Here is a 24,869-nt window from a genome sequence, read left to right as displayed (position 1 = left end):
GTTTTCTTGGTTGTTTATGGTTAGTTTTTGTATAAATTAAGGATTTTTCAAATTTAAATTTTTTTCCCTGTGCTTAAAACTCATTAAAAAAAAAAGTGTTTACAGCGTTTAAGGCTATAGCATGAACTCTTGCAATGTCAGTTTTCTCTGTTCAAGGTTTTCTCAGTGTTATTCAATGTTTTTACATTTAGATTACTATTACGCTGTGCATTCTATGGTACAATTAACTAATATTGTGCTTAAAAATCTTTTTAAAATAAAATATTTACATACAGTTCATACGGTCCGGAATGGATTAATTGTATTTACATACAATCCTATGGGGGAAATTAGTTCGGGTCACGACCAAATCGGGTTGCGACCAGAGTTTTGGAACGAATTACGGTTGTGACCCGAGGTTCCACTTTATAGGCAAACATTTAATACAGGGAGATTCACTCGAAAGAGGCCCCAAATATTCTGTTGTAACTCCCGTTAGGCTGAAGCAATCTGAACCAATAAAATGCGCTCGATACCTTGATGTATGTGTCATCGATTGCATTACATGCGATGGTGTTAGTGGTTTCCATTTTCTGCCAGACACATTTTGACATGGTGTTCCATGTTCCTGAACCTTTCAGCAAGCGTTTCAGAGGAGAATGGCAGCAACTTCACGTTGGATGTTTTCCTTCCAATCTTCCACGGGGCGAGGCTTGTTCCGATAGACTTTTCCTTTGAGCAGACACCAAAGGAATAAATCTGGTGATGTCAGATCTGACGACCGAGGTGGCCAAAGCCCTTTTGAAATGACGAAGAAGGACTCGATTTCTGCCATGCTCCTTGCCATCGTGTGACACGTTGCTCCATCTTGCTGTAAGTCCCCTTTCGTTAACTCACGATCATCCAGATGATTCAGACGAATTGATGACCCAATAGGTTTGCACCATGAAGACGCGCTGCTCAATGCTGTACACCACCATCCTGATGAGAAGTCGTGTGACTGAGTGAAGGGGTACGGGTGGTAGGCACCCAGAAGTTGCAAACGGAGGTTAAAGGTCATGATGGCTGTTCGGTGCCTACCTTATCGATCTGACACAGGGGCATCCCGGGTTGTTCGAAGTTTCAGATACTGAGGAGCATATTGCATGTTGTTTTGTTCAGATTGCTTCGTCCTAGTGAGAGTTATTACAGAATATTTGGGGTCTCTTTCGAGTGAATCTCCCAGTATAAGTTAAATAACTAGCAAATGGCTCTTACAGTGTACATCATAAAGAATACTAACATTAGCTGTTCAATATTTGTCACATTAAGTGAAAAATATACAAACAGCAAGATGTTTACTGTTTGTAATTGATGCCTTAAAATACACTAACAGACTACTGTAATACTGTAATATCTTTAGAAATAATACAAAAAAAGATAAAAACAGACACAGGATATGAAATACTAAATGTAAAAAATATAAAAGGGAAACCTACCTCTGACCTGAGAACAATATTCTCCTCCTCGAGATCCTTGAGTTTCCTCTGTAGAGAGTCCAGAGGGAAGTAATTCTGAGCAGAAGAGGTTGAATCATTTCGCCTTATCCTGTTATAATGGAGAAGAAAGTATTGAACAATTGACATCCGACCTACAACTTACAAACGGGGCTGCAGCTGCGACGCATGCGCCTCAGTAACTGCCGCTCCGTCATCTTCTGCTTGGGGATACTGCAAGTGGTGGCTGGAGGGGGGCGATTTCGCTGCTCACGCAGTGTATTGTCCCTCGGGCAGCTCCCAGTGGCAAGCGGTGACCTGTGCTCCATAGTCATAGGGGCCACAGCGTTTTCACTGCCCACCCACTACTGGTAACACTGCAAGCGTTGACCTGATTGTGGTGGAGGCCATTGAAGGTGAACGGGACGGCGGGGGTAGCATTGTAGTATGCCTCAGTTGGCTGCCTGTTGAACGGGGGCGGTGGTGGGCGATTCAGTACCCACCTTTCGCCACACCGTGTTTGTTCTCGGTGGGTGGACGCCACAGGCAGCATACTGTAGTGGAGGTGACTGTGAGGTGGGCTGGTGATGAACCGCCCCTCGATGCCCCCATTCATTCTCAATAGCAAGCCTGCTTGTACAGTTACGTACATAGCAGGAAGTTGTCTCTTGTCAGTACATCAGACGTATTGACGACGGGTGCCTTCCTGCTGTGATAGCTCATCTTAATCTTTTGTCTTCACCCTTTAACAATGTCTCTGAAACACAAATCTGATGCGAGTGCTGGTGATACAGTAAAGAAGAGAAAAACCATCACCATTGAAAATAAAGTAGAAATAATAAAAAGGTCAGAGAGAAGTGAAACTCCATCATTCATTGGCAGAGCACTTGGTTACAGTCGGTCAACACATTTGTTAGAATAATGTACCTGTTCCGACTTACATACAAATTCAACTTAAGTACAAACCTACATTCCCTATCTCGTACGTAACCCGGGGACTGACTGTAAATGTAATAGGGTAACATAAAACATCTATTGAGCCCTCACCACTTGGTAATCACCATAAAAATTGCTGTCAGCAGATAATTATAATTAAGAAATTAGAGAGAAATGAATGCAAATATTTTAAAGATACATTAGGTCAGTTTTGATGAGAACAGGCTATTCAGACCAACAAATCTCCTCAATCATATTCACCAAATGTCCCCAAAAATAACACGGAGCTGAGCTGTGCACGTCCCTAAAGTCCTCCTGTCCTCCACACGACTTCTGTGCCCTGTTTCATCTTCCTGCTAATCCCATTTTAATTTAAATGTCGCATCCCTTACTTCTATTCCTTTAGGCATGTAATTATTTTTGAGCGGGTTTGTAAAACCAAGCTTTGAATATACATCTCAAATTAGAAAGTTGAAAACAGCTTGCAACCGGAGAGATGAGAAATTTCTGATTGTTAATCATTGTCGTACACCTTAGAACGTTACAACAATTACGACTTCCAGTTAGTAACGTCATCAAAAGCGTTTTGAAAATCAAGACAAAAAATATCATATGCAGTCCTCCGATCAAATTTGTTTGTCCCCCTAGCCAAATTCTAGCAATTTCCTGAAACACGATGCTAAATTTGTAGATCAAGTGGCTCTGGACGAGAAAAGTCTGCTTAGTAGGTAAGCATGTTACGTAAAGCAATCAATAGTGTGTACATTATTTATACCTTCATATTGAAATTTTATAATCAGGTCATGCCCTTCAGAACTTGTCAAATGTGATGTCATTAGAAGCAAAATCTAACTTTGTTAAGTAATAAAGTCAGCTGAGGAGAACAAAAAACTTACTTTGTTTATCCTAATTCCTTGTAGTGTGGGCCCAGCTCTGTAGGTGGGACAAACATCTAAAATACTAGCAACACGTATACAGGAACATCGCAATACGGTCAGAAGGAAGGACCGCATGGTCTCTGATATACACACATACAAGTTTTACAGGACTTTTCTGGTATGCTTATTGAAAGGTGTATCACTTACGGTGTTGAACACGCAGAGTCAGGTTCGCTTTCTTCAGCAGCACTGGTATAAAATTGAAGAAGCTCATCTTTCATAGATAGTTCATGACGGAGCTGAGAAACCTGAGCACAAACAAACAAAAAATTCACTCTTACAATTTTAGTTTAAAAGTGATTTTGTAGTTGTACACATGCAACTAGTTCAAAAAGGATGGCAGCTTTATCAATGTATGTCATGTAAAAAAAAAAGAACACTGTGGGCAGCACGGTGGCACAGTGGTAGCAGTAAGCCTTGCAGTAAGGAGACCCGGGTTCGCTTCCTGGGTCCTCTCTGCGTGGAGTTTGCATGTTCTCCCCGTGTCTACAGTCCAAAGACATGCAGGTTAGGTGCATTGGCAATCCTACATTGTCCCTCATCACTAATCAAGAAAGCCCAGCAGAGACTACACTTCCTGAGGCGGCTGAAGCAAGCACGTCTTCCCCCTTCCATCCTCACCATGTTCTACAGAGGCACCATTGAGAGTGTGCTGACCAGCTGCATCACGGTCTGGTATGGCAACTGTAACATATCTGACCATAAGTGCCTGTAAAGGATAGTGAAGACAGCAGAGAACATTATTGGGCTGCCTCTCCCTTCACTACAGGACACATTTTACAAACTCAGTGTCCACAAGGCCTGTGCAGGACCCCTTACTCCCCTCACATGGACTTTTCACACTTCTGCCATCCAAGAGAAAATACTGCAGCATCAGAGCCAGATCTGCCAGGCTGAAGGAGAGTTTTTAATCCCAAGCTGTCAGACCCCTTAACACCGTGCTGCCCCCTGGGATTTTCCACATGGCCTCAACCACCTCTAACAACAGAACTTTTATACATGCAAGCTACTTTCCTGCAAAGACGAGTTTTGCACGTAGAAAAGAACTGAAAATCTCATACTGACCTTGAAGGATTTTGCACACTGCACTTTGATATTCTTTGACATCCTTCTGCTGTGAAACATTCTGACCTGTCATTGTCTTAAACAACTATCATACACTGACTCAGCAAGCCATTTCTGTAGTACCTTACACTGTGCTGTATTATCTATTTATTATATTATATATCTATACTAATAAAAAGCAAAGCCCTCGCTCACTGACTGACTCACTCATCACTAATTCTCCAACTTCCTGTGTAGGTAGAAGGCTGAAATTTGGCAGGCTTATTCCTTACAGCTTACTTACGAAATTTAAGCAAAAAGTTTCATTTCGAAATTCTACACGTAATGGTTATAACGATTGACAACGTCCACCATGTTGAACTTTCTTATTTATGGCCCCATCTTCACAAAATTTGGTAGTTGGCTTCCCTGCGCTAACCGAAACCGATGTACATACTTATTTCAGTTTTAACTTAATTTAACTTAATCCTGATACTCTGTATGTTCAATTCATCATAATAACTACTCATGGTGGCTCTAAAATCCGTACTGACCCCTACTCTCTCTTCTGTTTCTTTTTCCGGTTTCTTTGTGGTGGAGGCCTGCGCCACCACCACCTACTCAAAGCATCCTGATGCTCCAACATTGATGGACTAAAAGCCAGAAGTCTACGTGACCATCATCATCAGGTCCTTCCATGAGAACCCTAAATCCAAAGAGGACTGTTTCATTTATGTGAGGTAGAATGCCCAGAGGGGACTGGGTGGTCTCATGGTCTGGAATCCCTACAGATTTTATTTTTTCTCCAGCCGTCTGGAGTTTTTTTTAGTTTTTTCTGTCCCCCTGGCCATTGAACCTTACTCTTATTTGATGTTAATTAATGTTGACTTATTTTGTTTTCTTATTGTGTCTTTTATTTTTCTATTCTTTATTATGTAAAGCACTTTGAGCTACTGTTTGTATGAAAATGTGCTATAGAAATAAATGTTGTTGTTGTTGTATGATGCCACTGTCGGCTGCCATATTGAACTTTCCAACGTCACTAATTCTCCAACTTCCCGTGTAGGGCGCAAGGCAGAAAATGAACCCCAGGCAGTATGGCAGCCCACCGCAGGGCGCACACACACACCAAGTACACACTAGGGACAATTTAGAATCGCCAATGCACCTAACCTGCATGTCTTTGGACTAAGGGAGGAAACCGGAGCACCCGGAGGAAACCCACTCTAACACAGGAAGGGCATGCAAACTACACACAGGGAGGACCTGGGAAGCGAACCGGGGAGTCCTAACTGTGAGGTAATAATATATAATATCTATAAATAAATCTATTTATATCAATACATAAATACATATCAATATATCAATATGTAAATAATATATATCTATATATAAATATAAATATCTAACTATATCAATACATAAATATTTATCAATATATCAAAATGTAAATAATATATAATATCTATATATAAATATAAATATCTATCTATAGCAATACATAAATACATTGTTTAAATTGTAACTTAACTGCTTGTCTTTTACTACCCCTAATCTGCACCTGAGGTTGTAGATGTAGAAGAGAAGGTGGGGTGGGGGGGAGTTCTAAACTATAATACTTTATAAACAGTGGTAAGTCTGTGAGATTTGAGGCATTCTGACAAAGGCTACATATTAATAATAGAAAAGGGGAAAGTAGGGCAATATATTTCTGTACCAAGACAAAACACACGCTTAATACAAGTGGAGCGTCGTTTAAACGTCATAGCATTCCACCATTGTTGGTGCACCCCATTATGGACACAGTGTCGCCATTTTCAAATGGACAAAGCACCATGTTGCAAAGCAGACCTCTTCTCGGGCTTGTTTAACAAAAATGATAATGGCTTCAGTTTACTCCTAAGTCCTGCCCGGTCCCCTAATCTCAGATCAATTACAAACCTCTGGGGATGAAGTGAAATGTGAGGCTCACAGTCAAAAAAAATCTGTAGGAACCGTGTGATGTTAAAAAACAGTGAGGGACCAAACTCTCTTAAGAAACGTTTTCAGCATATTGTTAAATTCATGCCTCAAAGAAAACTGGGGGTCCTATGTGGTGAATGTGGCCACTGAGTGTGTGTGTTTGAACGTGTTTTGATTAATGATTGTACTTGTGTGTATTTTTTAACTATTTCTGAAAGGCGCTCAGGACTTACACAATAAAAGTGTGCAGTACAAGTCTAAATGCAGTTCAGTTATCAAACTTACCTATTGTGCCAGACTGCCGAGGCCCTTACCTGGCCGGGACGCCTCAGGCACAGAAGGACTTGCGGAGAGGGCTTATTCCAGATACTCTCTGCCAAACCACCCCCAGACCGATAAAGGGCAGCCCCCTTAGCTTACAGCAGGGCCACAGGTTTGGAGCATGAAAAACAACTCTGCTGAGGCACCTGGACGTTTACTGGGACCTGTCTGGCAGCACTTCTGACACACAAGCAAATGCTGCCGGAATAAGGTCATTGGACACCTGGAGTCCATTTGGGTGTCCTATAAAAGGGGCCAGTCGCCTCTACTCAATGGCCAGAGTCGGGAGGAAGAAGGACAAAGCCTGTAAGGAGGACTGGAGGCGAAGGGACTGAGCTGTACTTGGTGTTGTGGACATTGTGCTCTTGTGAGGAGCGAAGAAAGTTCTTCCCCAGCTGTAAAATAAACACGTGCTGTGGGGTGACACTCGTGTCCTGCCTGTCTGTGTTGGGTTAGGGCCTGGGCTTCACACTATGCACCTGTCACATTATGTTTCCCATGTATAAACTGTTACTATAATTTAATTTTTAGAAATTTCTAAACATACTATTTCTTCTTTACAATCTTGCAATAACTAAACCCGACAAGGCCAGTTATCTTTTAGTTTAACGGAACATCTGAAAGAGAAGCACATATAAAAATAGTTTTTACTTGTATTCTGTATTAAAAGCAAATTTTGGAAACAGTTTCATCCAATATTTTACATTCTGATTATTTACAAAATGATTACTTGATTTCATATTGCGGAGACCAGTCTACAGTATTAATAAAAATTCTGGAAAAGACAGCCATACCTCCTCTCGAATGTGTTCGACTTGTTCTTCAAGCAGCTCATTTCTCTCGGTGAGGATTTTGTTTTTCTTCAACAGTGACTGACCAATTCGTGCAGCTAGTTCTAAATCTCGCTCTTTCTGTAAAATAATAAACACAGATTTTTTTTTTCTTAAATCCATTACAATATACATATTGTAAAAACCTAGAAACAAAATGCTAGAAGGTCAAGTCAAGTTGGGGAGCGTGCACTGGTACAGTGCGTTGCCGCAACCACTACACGACAAAACAACTCGGGATCCGGTTGGCAACCCCCCCAAGGCAGACATGTGGTCCAGTCCCACCCTCCAGAAATGACCCTCTATCTGCCGCAGCCAGGTGTTATGTGGGCGACCCCTTGGCCTGGTCCAGCCACTTGGGTCCCCAACAATGAGGATCTTACAAGCTGGATCACCCTCGGGGAATCGCACCACATGGCCGTAGTGCTGTAACTGACGCTCCCTCACAATGCAGGTCATGTGCCTCATTCAGGACTCCATGAGCAACACAAAGTCAAACCAACGGTACCCAAGGATTTTCCGGAGAGACACAGTACCAAAGGAGTCCAGTCTTCGTCTCAGGTCACTGGATAGCATCCATGTCTCGTAAACAAAGAGCACCAGTACTCTAAAGACTTGGACCTTCGTCCTTTTGCTGATATCAGGAGCGACACACACCCCTTGCCAGTGACCTCAAGACCCCCCATGCTCTCCCAATCCATCTACTGACTTCATACGAAGAGTCACCAGAGTCACATGAATGTCACTGCCAAGCTAAGTAAACCTCTCGACAGGTGAACTCAGGAAATTCTTTAATTTAAAACAATTGGTGTTCAAGAGATGGACATTAAGTTTAGTATAAACTCAAAGGTGTCCTAAATCTAAACCTCTGAGGCAAGCACAAAACACCTGAAAATTCCTCCCCATGAGCTTTGACTGATTTTTTTCCCCCCCTGATACTTTTGAGTTTAAAAATATTCCTTTACCATTTTTATATCTGATTGACATTTGATGACGAAAGTGTTACAACTGGATCATTAATATGAAATACAAATATAAGAAGCATGCAAAAACCCCGTGAGAGCAAATATAGCAACACATTAGATAAGAATGGAGGGCAGAGACAACTGAATGCTCAATTCTCTGCAGATGCAAGCAACCTGAGCTTCTCTACGGTATGCAAACTAAGTAGGTTTAGAGTGCTCATTTATTCATGCCCACCAGACAAAGATTTTAGTAACATCATCCTTGTAACTAGAGCCTCTGACACCGCAGATACAAGAACGTTCATTGTTGTTTTGGAAGAAGATCAAATCTGCATGGAATAAATATTCTCCATATGCAAAGTAAAAGAAGCAATTCTTCCATTCCCTACTTCACAGAGATGGCTTCACCTCCTTGATGTCCCAGTAGAACTGCTCGTGTATCCCGTTTCTCAAAAGTTGTATTCTGTCATTAAAAGAGACATGAGGGGGATTCATTACAGCACGTTGACCCGTTGAGTTGGTATTAGGCGTTTTGTTCAAGTCTCGGCAGCTATTGAGCAATGCCCTGAAGTGATCATCTGACTTACAGTTACTTTATAACTTATGTAACACTAACAGTTAACACTACCGTATATCACACAGGATTCTACTGTATTGAACTAAGTTTCTCTATCTTAATGGAAACACAGTGGCTACTGGTTTTGGTTCAAGCGAGTTCTTATTCAAAACTTAATTACTTTGATGTCATCTTTCTTATTGGTACTGCTGGCGGCACGGTGGCGCTGCTGCCTCACAGTGAGAAGACCCGGGGTTTGCTTCCCGGGTCCTCTCTGCATGGAGTTTGCATGTTCTCCCCGTGTCTGTGTGGGTTTCCTCCCACAGTCCAAAGACATGCAGGTTAGGTGCATTGGCGATTCTAAATTGTCCCTAGTGTGTATGTGGTGTGTGTGTGTGTGTGTGCCCTGCCCGGGGTTTGTTTCCTGCCTTGTGCCCTGTGTTGGTTGGGATTGGTTCCAGCAGACCCCCCCGTGACCCTGTAGTTAGGATATATCGGGTTGGATAATGGATGGATGGACTGTGGCTGCTGCCCCTTTACATTACTGTTATATAATAATTAAAATCAGCAAGCCAGTTAAGCTTGGAGATGACATAAAGTCAGAAGAAAGGCTGGCAAAACCATTGCAGGCGGACAGAATTCAGACTTGGCGGGTAATTGACATCTCTCTATACATCTCTATTATAAAAAGAAAAATCTTGAGACAAGACGTGATCTTTGGAAGAGAGACACTCTCACATCCTGTGAGACGGACAAGACAAGTCACACTCACAACCTTTGTCAGCCAGTCCCGTGATACACACGCAGAGTAGGTTAGAGATAATGGAAAATTTGAAAGTCTCAAAAAGAAATGAGAGTAGAGATCGCATTAGCGCAAACAAACGGAAAATATCACTCGGTGAAATAACGGAACAGCAAAAAGTGACTGAATAGTGTCTGAGGAAGAGAGACAAGGCAGTGAGATAAAAGGACAGCAGCTGTACAGGCTTTTAAATGTTTGAAGCTCCGCACCAAATGCAGATGACACAACATGGCACGGTAGCAGCAGCAGCAGCAGCTGATCGAGCAAAGACGAGGTTCAAATAACAACTGTTATTTGGTTCCCATTGTATCACCACTTAAGAGGGGGTTTTGGAGGAGCAGCCGCGTCTCCTTGGAGTGCATTCAACCCCCCTCTTCACAACAGCGTGTAGCGCCGGGGGGGCGTGGGAAGGGGTTCATGAGCAAAGTGAGCAGGGGGCAAAGCCCCCAAGTATATATAACGTCCAAGCTAAATTGCCTGTCATGGCATAGTTATTCTGGCACCGTAATCACCCCGTCTCTAATTGGCTAACTGTCTCTCACCACTTATATGTGGTTAGTGTACTAGTGCAAAAATGGCTGCCCATTGCATCATCTGGGTGGACGCTGCAAACTGGTGGGGATTTAAGTGTCTCCCTACTCACTAAAAAGAGTAGCACTATATAAATGTAGAAAATTATTATTATTGTCACTATCACTATACTATTATATATACTAACTCAGACGCCGCCGCGAGTGGCAGCCTTTCCAGCAGCTCCATGTATCAGTATGCTGCGGCTGCAGTATGTGAATTTCCCCTTGAGATTAATAAAGTATCTATCTATATATCTATCTATCTATCTATCTATCTATTTATCGTGCCTTTCACATCTATCTATCTGTCTATCTATCTACAGAACAATGCTAGCCTGGATCTTTCTTCTTATAGCACATTTGTAATTCTACCAAATTCAATAATTCTATGCACAACAAATTCTCCCAGATGACAGACGAGATGATATAAACACCTCACCTACTTCTTTCCTTTTCCACTAGCATACTGCTGTCAAAAACGTGGTTGTGATTCAATACAATGGCAACTATAGGTAAAAGTAGCTGGCATTTACATTATTATAGATAACAGTGGAGTTATTCCTGACTGCTAATGAGAAGGAAGTTAATGCTAGTCTGAGTAGATATAAAAATAATTATGAGAAACGCAGAAGCTGACTTCAGATTTGAACCTGTGTACGCTATGCTTTTAGTAATTTGAACTCTTTCTTAAGCATAGCCTTTAAATAGACCTGGGAGTGCAGCTGGATGATAAACTGGACTGCCAATACTGATGCTCTGTGTAAGAGAGGACAGAACTGACTATACTTCCTTAGAAGGCTGGCGTCCTTCAACATCTGCAATGAGATGCTGCAGATGTTCTACCAGACGGTTGTGGCGAGTGCCCTCTTCTACGTGGTGGTGTGCTGGGGAGGCAGCATAAAGAAGGAGGACGCCTAACATCTGGACAAACTGGTGATGAAGGCAGGCTCTGTTGTAGGCACGGAGCTGGACAGTTTGACATCTGTGACAGAGCGACGGGCAGTGAGCAGACTCCTGTCAATCATGGAGAATCCACTGCATCCACTGAACAGGATCATCTCCAGACAGAGGAGCAGCTTCAGCGACAGACTGCTGTTAACGTCCTGCTCCACTGACAGACTGAGGAGACCCCACACTATGCGACTCTTAGTTTCACCTGGTGGGATAAACGTTAACATTATTCAAAATTATTGTCTGTTACACCTTCATTGTTATCACTCTTTAATTTAATATTGTTCTTTATCAGTATGCTGATGCTGGATTATGTGAATTTCCGCTTGGGATTAATAAAGTATCTCACTATCTATCTATCTATCAATTTTTTTTTTTTTTTAGCATTTTTTTTTTAATTTGGGTAGTTTCAGACTTTGCACTAAGTTGTTCTTATGAAATAATAATAGGAAATGCCATAAGGACATCAATGTGTGTACAGTTTATTAGAGATGTTAACAGCTGAAGATCTTTGCACTGTGCCGTTACCAGAATGTTGTATAAATATATAAATAAAGCCAGTGATCACCTGGCATGTGCCCATCCTTAGAAACAACCAAATAGGATCTCCTTAGCCAATATGCATACACCTCAAATTCTTGACAGGTTTCAAAGCTCTTGTAGATCATTAAGTGTTTTTAAATTGTAGATGGGGCAAAAGAGGACAGGTTACTAGGAAAGAGTAAGAAATTTATCTTTAACTACTAAACTAATCATGTCTGGGAGGTGCCCCGTAACACTTGTAGCAAAACAACTGAAACATGTCTGCTCTGTGTTTCTCCTTTCCCTAATTTAGAGCGCTACAGTTCTCAAGTCCTGTTTTTTCCCCATCAAATGAGCTGTAATTGTCTGTCTTCTGAACTGTTCGAGAAGAGCTGTTCTCCAATTTTCTGCTTCTGTTATTAGTATTCGACCCTGAATTACATAAGCAAGTTTGAAAATGAACAGATGGATGGGCTAATGTTGGATAGATAATGTATCCTTATGTGTGGAATACAGCCCAGCACAGGGACACAAGTGCAAACACACACACTTTTTATTCCTGTTTTTTCCTTTACAGCACAGCACACAGTGCACAATGCAGCCACAAACTACTCAGTCCCTTCCTTTTCTCTCTCTCTCTGTCTTTCCTTTCTTCTGGCACAAGCTTTGTCCTCCTCCTCCTCCTGACTGAGGCTCGCTGACTGTACTTACGGTGGACCTTTATATATCATCCAACCCGGAAGTGCTTCCTCTCTTCCGCCCACATGGCCTGCCAGCACTTCCGGGTCAGGCGGATAGCTCATGTCCCCCGGTTCATTCACATCACCCCTGAGATACCGAACTACAAGTCCCAAGGTACCCTGTGGGAATCCGAAGCACCATTGCATAGCAGGGAAGCTGCCATCTAGCTTCTTGGTGGAGGCAGTGCCTTAAAAAAGCTTCCTTTCCCCATCCTTCTGGGGGCGCCCCAGCCGGGTTGAGCTGCCGGCCATCTGTTACACATGGTGCAATGAAGCTCCATTAGTTTAGCATCAAAATCATCTGCCTGACGTGATAGTTTATAAGTACTAGTGAAACCACTGGAGAAAATTATGGCATAGGCACAGGGGAAAATAAGCACATACAATACTGTAAATACAGCAAAAAAGAAAAAAAATGCATGAGCAGATTAAATAAATACAGATAAAAATAAAAAATAGATACAGGGGGAAAAAAAAGCCTACAAGCTGGTGGCAGGACATGACACGAGTCACAAGGCGCTGTGCAGGATACAGAGAGCGGCTGCCATTGACCTCTAAAAATAAGCTGAATTTCATCTGGTGTTACAAGCTCTGGCTTTACATTAATTATTTTAGTCAGTAAACCCTTTATTTAATTTACTGTATGTATAAAGGAATACAATGGATATTTTTGCCTCATTTGCCAAAAAGCAAGCTGATCTCCAGTAGAATTCTGGTTTCAGCTTGCTAACGAACAAACAGCGTCAGATCGGGTGTGAATTTATACTGCCGCTGTTAGTTAGAGTCAGATCAGAAGGGGCAAGGGAGAGCGTGAATGAGACTGAGATAATAAAACTGAAAAAAAAAAGCTAACTTTGAGAAATGCCATACATTTACAGCTGATCTGACCCTGTTAATTTTCAAATAATATTGCATTAGTGCGATGCTGTTTTCTGATTGGTACAATTCAGGTCATAAAATGATTTCTTCAAAATGTCACATATATTCGTCTCTTTCTTTTTTTCCCCCCGGTGCTGCGTTGACATCGTGTACCAGAAGGACGTGAGCTTATTCAGTGCGGCAGGAGCACGCAGGTTGCCAGTTGCTGTGTGATATAACACGCTTGACTTGGCGGTGATCTGCACGCATGTACTGTACAAGGCATGCACGGTAAGCACTGAGAAAAGAAGAGTGTTCTTTGCTCAACTTGCAGAGGAGCTTCGTTGTCGCTTCTTATAAGAAAAGGCGACGGATAAAGCGAAAGAGGATGCAACATCGACAAGCTTCTGTTCCAAGACCGCCGCTTCCCCAGGAAAGCAAACTCAGTCAGTGTCAGGCGCCTCTTCAGTGTAACAGTAACCACGGCACAGAGAGAAGTGTGTACATTGCAACAGGTACACATGTCCTAAACGTACAAAGGACGGTCTTTGGGTGTGTGTGAACTGTTAACATTTGAATCTGATGATTGCTTATAGCGCAGAACTGACCTCTCTGTACTATTCTTTCCTCTGCATGTCCTGGAATACAAAAGAAACAGTACTGTGCACCAAAATGTGGACACTGGCAAGATCAAAAAAATAAAAAAAAAGCCGCAATCACTGATTAGAAGCGCAAGAAGGCAGGCGAATGAATATGAAAATTATGAATAATGTGGCATCAGTGCCACAATGTTTTCCGAAATGTACTATACAGGTCATAAAATTAGTTATTTGACATCATGGACTATAAGGCGCATATTAATTCAGTGTGAGCAGGAACACTCAATAAAACTGAATTAAAAAAAAATTCAAGTGACGGTGAGATACGAAGAAGGCAGATTCACCAGCGTTTGTGTGTCAGCTTTTATCCCTCCAGATACAGAGAATCTCAAAACACCACTCATATCTACAGTTATTCCCAGTTTTAGATAAAAAGTAACCGCGTCAGATCTGGGGCGGGTAGCATTGGACGTTATATCGTGATCGTGACTGAGAAAATAAGAGTGAGAAAAAAAAAACGCTAACTTTTACAAGTCCTATAAATTTACACCGGCTGTTATAGACATAAATTTAGTTAGCCAATAAAAGGTGTCATTTGCTTGGCTTTTCTCTAAATGAAATATATGTTTTTATTGTATAATAGTAACAATAAGAAAAGTTCACTATTCAAAACAGTAAATCTGCAGGGGAGCTGGTTTCGTACTCACGACCTTTGGATTATAAATCGACAGCTCTAGCCGTGCACCATGGAAACTGTCGTATTATAGTTGCCCTTTTTATTGTAAGTGTTGTAAGATATGGCCGGCCATTCATCCCAGCCAATACCCCCAAGCCGCCAGGTGGAGCCCTCCTTGCAGCATGGAGGTCCCCAGAAGACCAGCAGGGCATCATGGACAATGTGGTTTTTATGCACAGCCCTGCTGGATGCCATGGGGGCCACAGGAGGGAGCTGCAGGAAGGACCGAGGGCTTCTTCGTGCCCTGTGACCCGGAGGTTCGTCATAGGAAGAGCGACGGACTTCCGGGTTGAAGACCCGGAAGGAATAAAGACTTGTGGACTGTTGGGCAGAAACACCTCCGGGTCAGGGAGTATAAAAGGACTGTGGGAGCTCCCAGACGGCGAGCTGAGTTGGGAGGCAGGGTGGCTAAGCGTCTGGGAGTGGAGGATTGGTTTATTGTTTGTTATTGAGTATTGTGGAGAGGAGCGTGCTTTGTGCACATAATTATTATAATAAATAATAATTGGACTTTTACCTGGAGTCTGAAGTGTGGTCTGAGGGTACAAGGGTGCGAGCAATAACCCTAATCTGTCACAGTGTTCATTTAATATTTGCCCGTCAGCCTTTAGATATTATATAGTTCATGTGTACATTTTATCATTTATTACTAAAACATGAAAAACATTTCTGTTTTAACGATTTGTTTACATAGATTGTTTAGACACAAAACGCACATCAAGTTATTTCCCCTTACAATTCTGAGTAGCTCACTCCCAGATAATCAGTCAAGGCAGGAACTGGGAGAACTTCTTGGCCGTTCTGAGGTGATGGGGGGGATGGTATAAGGCTTGGGCTTATCGACATATTTAGATGACAAAAGAGGCTGACGGAGAGGTGCGAACGGATTTAAGGTGGGCCGGAATTACGAGTTTTTTCGTTGGCTCTGGTAATTCTAGTGTTAACTTGAAGGACGATTGTTCACACACAGCAACAGTCACTGGCGTAGTCAGCAGTAACATGTAAGGCGTGCAAACGTCACTGAAAGTAGATAGGGGTGCACAGTGATCTATCAAAATATACTTTGAAAACAGCTGACTTGGTTGACAGGATGATTTGAAAACACGCACGAAATGACAAAAACTGAGCAGAAAACACCGGTGAAATGTTGGTGCTATAGCGTTCAACAAGAAGATCGTCAGCAGCATAAAATTCGTCGTCAGCCATCGAGGTCAGAGTTGATGCTAACAAGACATTGAATGTTGAAGCCACTGCATCGAGACTGTGAGTCCGTTGTTTTAGTTATTAAAATTTTTTTTTTCAAATCTATATGGCCTTGAGTGGGCCCCCCAAGCTTGTAGGCCCTTGCGCAATCTGCACAATCCATTGCTAATGCCATAGTTATCAATGCTTAATCATCAGCTGTCCAAAAGCACAAAGTTCAAATGTTAATTTTAGAAGTGTGAAACAAATCCCTTTCTACACACTATATACAATATATAAGTATGTGGACACCAGTCCAAGCTTCCGAGATCAGGTGTTTCATTGTTAACCGGTATATAAAATCAAGCCATATAGCTATGCAACCACCATGGACAAACACTGGCAGCATAATGGGTCACACTGAAGAGCTCAGTGGCTTAAATGTGGAACAGTCACGTTTGACAAAAATAAGTAAATGAAATTTTTGCTCTGCTACATCTGTTACGGTCCATTGTTAAGTGCCATTAATGTGAAGCGGTATACCATGCAAACTGGTGGCAGAGTGCTGGAAATACAAACTGTGTAAAAATCACTTATCGTCAGTGGCATCACTCACAACAGACTTCCAAATTGCCTCTGGAAGCAACATAAAACCTTCATAAAATGGACATGCAATGTCAAGCTTCACTCTGAATGGTGTAAATCACAACGGCATTGGACTCTGGAGCAGTGCGGTTTCTCGAGTGATGAATCACGCTTCACTATCTGCCAGTCTGACAGACCAATCTGAGTTTGGTGGGTGCCATAAGACCTCTACCTTATAGACTACATAGGACCAACTGTAAAGTTTGATGGTGGATAATGGCAGAGTTTAGGGTGGGCCCTTTGGTTCAACTGAAGACCACTGTTAGCGCTGCAGCCTGGTTTGGTGAAGGTCCTTTTCTGTTCCAGCATGACTGTGCCCCTGTGCACAAAGCCAAGACAATAAAGACCTGGTTTTGATGAGTTTGGAGTGAAGGAAGTCAAGTGGTCTACAAGGAGCTCTGACCTCAATCCTTCTGAACACCTTTGGGTTGACCTGGCATGTCGATTGTGAGCCAGACCTTCTCGTCCAGCATCAGCACCTAACCTGACAAATGCTTTTTTGGGCAGAATGGGCACAAATTCCCGCAGACACTCTCCAAAATCTTGTGGAAAGAGGAGTGCGGGTGCTGTTATAGCCTCACGGATGGGGCAACTCCATATTAATGCCTATGGTTTTGGAATGGGATATTCCACAAGCTCATATGGTTGTGATGGTCAGGCATTTGGCCATGTACTGTATGCAGATGGGCTAATGTGTATTTTCTACATTTACTGTTATTTAATGCTTGGCACAAATCTTTACCCAAGGAAACTTTCAAAGGTACGGTATAAATGTTTTGGAACACTAGTTCAGTGTCACACAGGGTAGTAATCTTATAATAAACGCCACAACAAATACGACACATTGCTGTAGGGCAGTGGTTCCCAAAGTGTGCGCAAGCCGTGACTTCCTCATTGGGGTGCTGCAAATTATTACAAAATTTTCATCATTTTATTTCCATTTTCAATTCAATGTGATAGGACGTGACATTTGGTGAACCTGGTGCAAACCAGTAACTCACTTAGTAATAACTGTTTGCGGAAGCCTCTACAAATGGTTACTAGATGTTAGTTGTTGGTTTTGCGCGGTTTTAGTGCTGAATTAGTTTTCAGAGATCGTATCAACTGTATATTGTTGTGATTACTGCAAGTCCAGTGAAGTTTTTGAAGTATTTGTTCAAGTATGTATTTTTTAAAAAAGGACTGGTTTTTACTAAACAATAATAAATTGTAAAAGTATCACTGCTGGTGCTAAGGCTCAAGACTTGTTCAAGATCCTTGATACTTTTATATCCAAAAATAATTTGTAGTGGACTAAGTGAGTCGGTGTCTGTACTGATGGTGCTCATTCTATGTCCGGCTGTTATGGAGGATTGCACTTATTTGAAGCAAAGCCCCTAATGCACTTCGTCCCTCAAATCTCTAGGGCAGACTCCTTCACGATCCGTCCCATGAGCGCCAATTCTTCGCTTGTTCTAGGACCCCTGACTGCGCTGACTTCTCTCATTCATGTTGGCTGGTTGGCTGGCTGGCTGGCTGGCTGGCTCGTCCTCTTTCTTTAACACCTTGGGAAAACCTGGATTCAGCAAGGGCGCCGAGAATCGAAAAAGTTTGGGAACCACTGCTGTAGGGATATAAAAATCTAGGTTTTCTGCATTGTTTTTATAGATAACTATCGCTAACTACTGCTTAAGCAGGGGTCGCCAACTCCAGTCCTGGTGGGCCGCCATGGCTGCAGGATTTCATTCTAACCCTTTTGTGAATGCGCGACCTGTTTTTGCTGCTAATTAACTTCTTGTGAACTAATTTTAATTGATTTGCTCTTGAAGACCCCTTAATTGTTTCTTTTTCCTTAATTAGCAGCCAAATAATAATGAGAAACAAAATGAGCCAAAACAACGGGTGTCCATCATACAATATCTGAAAATTAAGAAAGATTAAGTTCTCAGGAATGTTGATCTGTTGGTTAGAATGAAAACCTACAGCCATTGTGGTCCTCCTGGCCTAAAGATTCTCTCCAACTAATAAAGATTAATGTTTGCTGCTTCTACACCACAAATCCTCGGATTGGTTGCAAATACGTGAGAATTCATGAGGTCTGCTGAACCTTGCTAGTTAAGCATCCATCCATTATCCAACCCGCTATATCCTAACTACAGGGTCACAGGGGTCTGCTGGAGCCAATCCCAGCCAACACAGGGCACAAGGCAGGAAACAAACCCTGGGCAGGGTGCCAGCCCACCACAGGGCACACACACCCACACACACAGGACTATTTAGGATCGCTGATGCACCAAACCTGCATGTCTTTGGACTGTGGGAGGAAACCCACACAGACACGGAGAGAACATGAAGACTCCACGCTGGTAGGACCCGGGAAGTGAACCCAGGTCTCCTAACTGCGAGGCATCAGCGCTACCCACTGCGCCACCGTGCCGCAGCATACATTCAAGTCTACAGTTTTACGTTAAGCGGTTTTGATTTTGAGAACTAAAGCCGAATACCATCAATGGAAATGCATTTTTTTTTTTAAGTCCCAGCAAGCCAAGAGAGACTTACCTCTTCAAGCAGACGTGTGACAGCATCTATGTCATTGTATGTTTTAGTCATCTGGCCCACTCTTTCAGCACACAGAACTAAAAGACAAAGCAGAAATAATTGTAAGCATTTAATTATTAATAATAATAATTCTTTACATTTATATAGTGCTTTTCTCACAACGTTTAATGTACAAGCAGCTACTTAAGATCTATGGCTCTAACATGAACATAAGATGTCACTGTAGTGTCAGCTTCTTCTGCCACAGACAACTTTTCAGAACAGGAGAACAAGTGTCACATGCTGCTGCTTTTCGGTCGCTGGCACTCAAAGTGACAAATGAACAGACAACCCACGTTTCACACAGCAAAGTGCGTGGTGTTAAATGAGAATGCCTGCTTCTGTGACTTAATTAGGGTTCAAGTTTACTGTCAAGTGACAACGAAATTCTGACATGTCTAATCAGAACCACAACTGACGAATGTGTTTACGAGCCAAAGTATCGGGTGTTGTCCAGGTATATTTGTATAAAGGCTTATCTCTGTCGCACTCAGTCATAATATATGGGAACGTGATAGCATTGGCTTTTCAAAAACATGAGGTTTCGTTTTGATAAAAAAAAAATGTGCCATCAGTTCATTTCAGACGTATTGTCATGTGTACACGGTGCAATCGAATTCCGATATGCACTGTCAGGCATGAGCACTCAGGGGTCACCATTCAGTGCAATTCCACCCTGAACAATGAGAGGGCGCCATCATCAGCTCAGTCTTCATCTCTCTCCACAACCCAGAAGCTCAGAGGATCATGTGACCTAAATTCCACTTACTGCTTTGATATCGCCACATATAAGGGACCCTCTGACCGGAAGCAGATGTTCATTTGAACTGGGAGACCAGTGTCACCATTTGACGCTCTTTCTTGTATTATCTGTGTGAAAATTCTATCAGTATTGTGACTTTTTTTTTTGTGTTCTTTATTTTGCCTCATACAATTTCTTGTTTTAGGAATTTGTTAGTTTTCGCATAGCGCAGAGCGCAGGGTCAGCCATTGTACAACACCCCTGGAGTAATTACAGGTTAAGCGTCTTGCTCAAGGGCCCAGCAGAGTAGAATCTTTTTTTTTTTGGCAGTGACGGGGATTCGAACCAGCAACCTTCTGGATACCAGCACAGATCCTTAGCCTTAGAGCCACCGCTCGTCTTTTGCATCACTGAGTGCCCGTACTTTGTTTTTGAACCCTTTACACCTTTTAATTATACAGGGTGTGCCAGCTGACTGCCCGAGACCTAGTCTGAACCTCGGCCTTTCTCACCATAGCACGTTTGATCAACACAAGAGTAAGCAGCCACACTGTTCTAGTCTGGTGGTTCGAATCTCGCTCCGTTTATTATGTATGATAAAACGTCACAAAATAACAGGTAGGGGTGATTGAAACAGCTAAGTTTCCTTTTGCATTAAGTTTCACAAAGTTGATACTACATTTTACCACCACAAAACTCACTAAAAAGGGTGATTTGGATGTTTTAGTCGTCTGGCCTACTCCTTCAGCACACAGAACTAAATGACATGAAGCAAAAAATCATTTTAAGCATTTAATTCTACAAGCAGCTACTTCAGAGCTATGACTCTTTCAAAAGAGTTTCTGAAAAAGCCATACACCTTCAAACCGGTAAATGTCTCAGAAATGGGCCATTGGTAAAAAATAAATTGGCGAAACTGTCTTTTGTAAATTCATGGCTCAAAAACCATGCCTGCACACAACCCACAGCGAAAGAAAATGACATACTCTTAGACAAAAGCTCTAATTAAGCCGGAAAATAAAATTGTTATCCAGTACCAAAAAATTGTGGAAGCTGAAACTATAGCCGCTTTTCCACTGCATAGTACGGCACGACACGGTTCAGTACAGCTCACCTTGGTTCGGCTCAGTTCAGCTCGGTTTTGCGTTTCGACTGCAGTTTAGTACCGCTTTAGAGTGGGCGGGATTATTCACGTGTCGTTATAGTTGCGCCGCCTCTACTGCTCGCTCTTCATTTTTTTTAACTTGTCCCTACAGTGTTTGTAAGTCCTATGGTAGCCGTGTGCGGCCAAGAGCTGAGCGACCTCCTGGAAAATTTTTTCATTCCGCGTCGCCCCATCCAGCTCTCATTGGATCCGCTCCTCGGCTACCAACAAGAGGAACGTCTGTACTTCCTCAACAGACCACGGAACAGCCATTTTTGGTTAAAACCAGTTCGAACCTTCGCGGGTCTGTTGTGTCTCGTGTTGCAAGTTCAGTGAGGCAGTAATGAGGATTTTCTCCGGCCAATCAGTGACCAGCAGAGTTTACACGTCACATTTTGGTAACGGTTCGGCACGCTTGGAACCTCGGCTGAGGTGGTACTAAAAAAAGGACCAGGTACCAGGTACTGTTCCCAGTGGAAAGCCCCGCAAAAGTGAACTGTACTGAACCGTGTCGTGCCGTACTATGCAGTGGAAAAGCGGCTAATGTTCTCTCACCAGTCCCAGTGCTATCCCTGCTGCCTGATGGGAATTGTAGTCCCCTTGTTGGTGCTGGTTTTTGGGTTGCAACCCCCTCTACCTGATACATCATTCAGCTCGTATTTGAAGTTGGACCAACAACACCACACAGGCAAAATATTGTGACAGTCTGTTCTGCCTGTTTTTGCATAATTGACGAACAAAGAAAAAAAGAATACAATTTTATTTACAGTATATACAGTTAGGTCCATAAGTATTTGGACAGTGATACGATTTTCATAATTTTGGCTCTGTGCGTCCCCCTCATTGCATATGAAGTGAAGCAATCCAGTTGTGATTGAAGTGTAGACTTACAGCTTTAATTTAAGGGGTTTACCAAAAACATCATATGATGACAACCATTTTTATAAAAAAGCCCCCCCCATTTTCAGGGGATCAAAAGTATTTAGATAAACTACCATAATCCTTATATATAATTTGATACTATCCGTATGTATGGTGTTCACGTCAATACCTCGACTAAATACAAGTTAGAACCATGCAATGGGACTCTGCCTCTGTAGTTAGAACATAACGTGGCAAACGCGGACGCAGTATTGCACGATTGGCTAAGAATGTTTGAATGCTTCAGTGACACCGCTGGACGGCCGAGTATAGTAAGTCGGTGTTGGTTCAAGCAGATAACAGTAAGTTCGGTTGGTTTTTGGAACGTTGGTTTGGTCAGGCGTACTTTCCAGGACTAACATCGTTGACTGACTTAAACCCTTCGACAGCTTCGGAACTGTAAGTAATTTAGAACGTATCGCCATTTGCTTGGTATGTCGAAGTCTATCTTTGGGCAGTTCGGTTTTGGCATCCGTCCTTCTGACATCTATTGGCAAACTGAGTAATGACGGCTGGGTATTAACAACGGTCATTGTTTACATTTTAGCCGATCTCGGATCTAAAATGACCACGCCAACATAATTATTACTCCAACTCTGATTAGAGTCATAAAATACGGTTTCTTTTGAAAATTTGCTTGCCGGAAACAATCAAATGAGGTGCGCCGAAGAGCTGAGTTCACGTCTCACAGCCCCGTTTATACAGGAAGCTCTACATTACATTGGCCGAAAAGGTCTATTTTAAGCACAAATCAGTGCCATGATAACAAAATCATTTCAAGGACTTAAAAAAACAAGTAATTCTTTGCAGAGAAAGTATGGATTTCACAAACGTAGAATTTGTAGCCCGATTCGATCGGCCTCCCAGTCGCAAGTCATAAATATAATGATAAGTTTCAATATCTGCTTGAAAGTTCTTTCCAGTCAAATGACTGCCTGAAGTCTGAACCCACGGCCACCTCCAAGTTTTGCGTTTCTTTCCACCCCACTGATGCTCTGCCAGGCCTTCACTGCCGCTGTCTTCAGGTGCTGCTTGTTCGTTCAGTTTTGTCTTCAGTAAGTGAAATGCACGTCCATTTGGGTTGAGGTCAGTTGACTGACTTTGCCATTGAAGAATATTCCACTTTTTTGCTTTTAAAAGCACTTGGTTTGTGGTTAGAGGATGTTTTGGCTCCTTGTCCATCTGTACTGTGAAGTGTCATCCGATCAGTTTTGCAGCAGTGTTCTTAATCTTAGCAGACAGTATAGCGCCCTCTACACTTCAGAATTCATCCTGTGACTTCTGCCAGCAGTCATATCATCAATAAACAACTGTAAATGAATTCCACTGCCAGCCATGTATGATCAGCCCATAAAACGGTCTCCACCATGTTTCACAGAAGACGTGGTATTCATCAGAATATGAGCCGTTTTGTCTCTTCTACATACTCTCCTCTTTCCATCATTCTGGTACATACTAACCTTAGTTTAATTTGTCCAAAGGAAATTGTTCCTAGAACTGGACAGGCTTTTAAATTTTTTTTCTGGCAAAGTCAATTCTTTCCTTCCTATGCTTGAGGCTTACCAATGGTCTGCACCTTGTGGTTAATCCGCTCTTTACATTGATGAAGTCTTCTCATGGAGTTGTGGACTTTGGCAATGACAGCCTGACCTCCCAGAGAGTAGTCTTCATTTGGCTAAAAGTTGTGAAGGGGTTCTTCACCAAGGAAAGAATTCTGCAATCATCCAGCACAGTGATTTTCTATGGTTGTCCAGATCTTCTGGTGTTTTGGAACTCACCAGTGTGTTCCTTCTTTTAACAAATGTACCAAATGGTTGATCTGACCACCCCTGGTATTTCTGCTGTCTCTCTGATGGGTTTGTTTTGTTTTCCCTGCCTAATGATGCCTGTTTTTACTTGTATGGACAAGCTCTTTGGTCCATATTGAGAGTTCACAGTTGACAAATTCCACAACAGGAATCAACTGCAGACCTTCTACCTGCTGAATAGTTAATGATATAATGAGGAACCTGCTCAGACCTGGCCATGGAACAGCTGGTCAGGCAAATATCCAAATACTTTTGAGCCCCTGAAAATAGGGGGACCCATGAATAAAAATGGCTGTCACTCCTAAATGTCTCATGCAACATTTTTGGTAAACCCTTTGAATTAATGCTGAAAGCCTATACTTCAATCATGCAATTATTTCTTCATTTCAAATCCACTGAAGTGGCGTACAGAGACAAAATTATGAAAATTATGTCACTGCCCAAAACATATGGACCTAACTGTAGACTGCTCAATTATCAGCTGAGCCAACATCACTACGACGTTTGAGTTATCGTCAATTACCAATGGACATCATCATTTTGCTCTGAGGGTGTTGATGCAGAAGTATAGAGAAGCTCAGAAGGAGTTGCATTGTGTCTTTGTGGACCTGGAGAAAGCAAATGACAGGGTGACTGAGAGGAGCTGTGGTATTGTATGAGGAAGTCGGGAGTGGCAGAGAAGTACGTAAGAGTTGTACAGGATATGAACGAGGGAAGTGTGACTGTGGTGAGGTCTGCGGTAGGAGTGACGGAGGTGGGATTACATCAGGGATCGGCTCTGAGCCCTTTCTTATTTGCAATGGTGATGGACAGGCTGACAGACGAGATTAGACAGGAGTCCCCGTGGACTGTGATGTTTAATGATGACATTGTGATCTGTAACGATTGTAGGGAGCAGATTAAGGAGACCCTGGAGAGGTGGAGATATGCTCTAGACAGGAGAGGAATGAAGGTCAGTAGAACCACCAAGACAGAATACATGTGTGTGAATGACAGGGAGGTCAGAGGAATGGTGAGGATAAGGGAGTAGAGCTGGCGAAGGTGGATGAGTTTAAATACTTGGG

The 24,869-nt window shown here is 42.4% G+C and overlaps 1 protein-coding gene across 6 annotated transcripts in view; it reads right to left on the bottom strand.

The window, feature by feature from the left end:
- trak1a (trafficking protein, kinesin binding 1a) overlaps window positions 1-24,869 on the bottom strand; it is a 287,907-nt gene that overhangs the window by 53,101 nt on the left and 209,937 nt on the right. For all 6 annotated transcript variants that reach the window (XM_039736347.1, XM_039736348.1, XM_039736351.1 and 3 more), the window contains 4 exons: window positions 19,152-19,228; window positions 7,450-7,566; window positions 3,476-3,576; window positions 1,458-1,566 (listed from right to left, as the gene is read on the bottom strand). In XM_039736347.1, the coding sequence (XP_039592281.1) occupies window positions 1,458-1,566; window positions 3,476-3,576; window positions 7,450-7,566; window positions 19,152-19,228 (404 nt within the window). The remainder of the gene's footprint in view (window positions 1-1,457; window positions 1,567-3,475; window positions 3,577-7,449; window positions 7,567-19,151; window positions 19,229-24,869) is intronic.

The sequence above is a fragment of the Polypterus senegalus genome, chromosome 15 (assembly GCF_016835505.1).
Source record: "Polypterus senegalus isolate Bchr_013 chromosome 15, ASM1683550v1, whole genome shotgun sequence".
Classification (NCBI taxonomy): domain Eukaryota; kingdom Metazoa; phylum Chordata; class Cladistia; order Polypteriformes; family Polypteridae; genus Polypterus; species Polypterus senegalus.
Note: the sequence above shows the minus strand (reverse complement) of the source record. Positions and strands in the feature narration are given on the sequence as shown.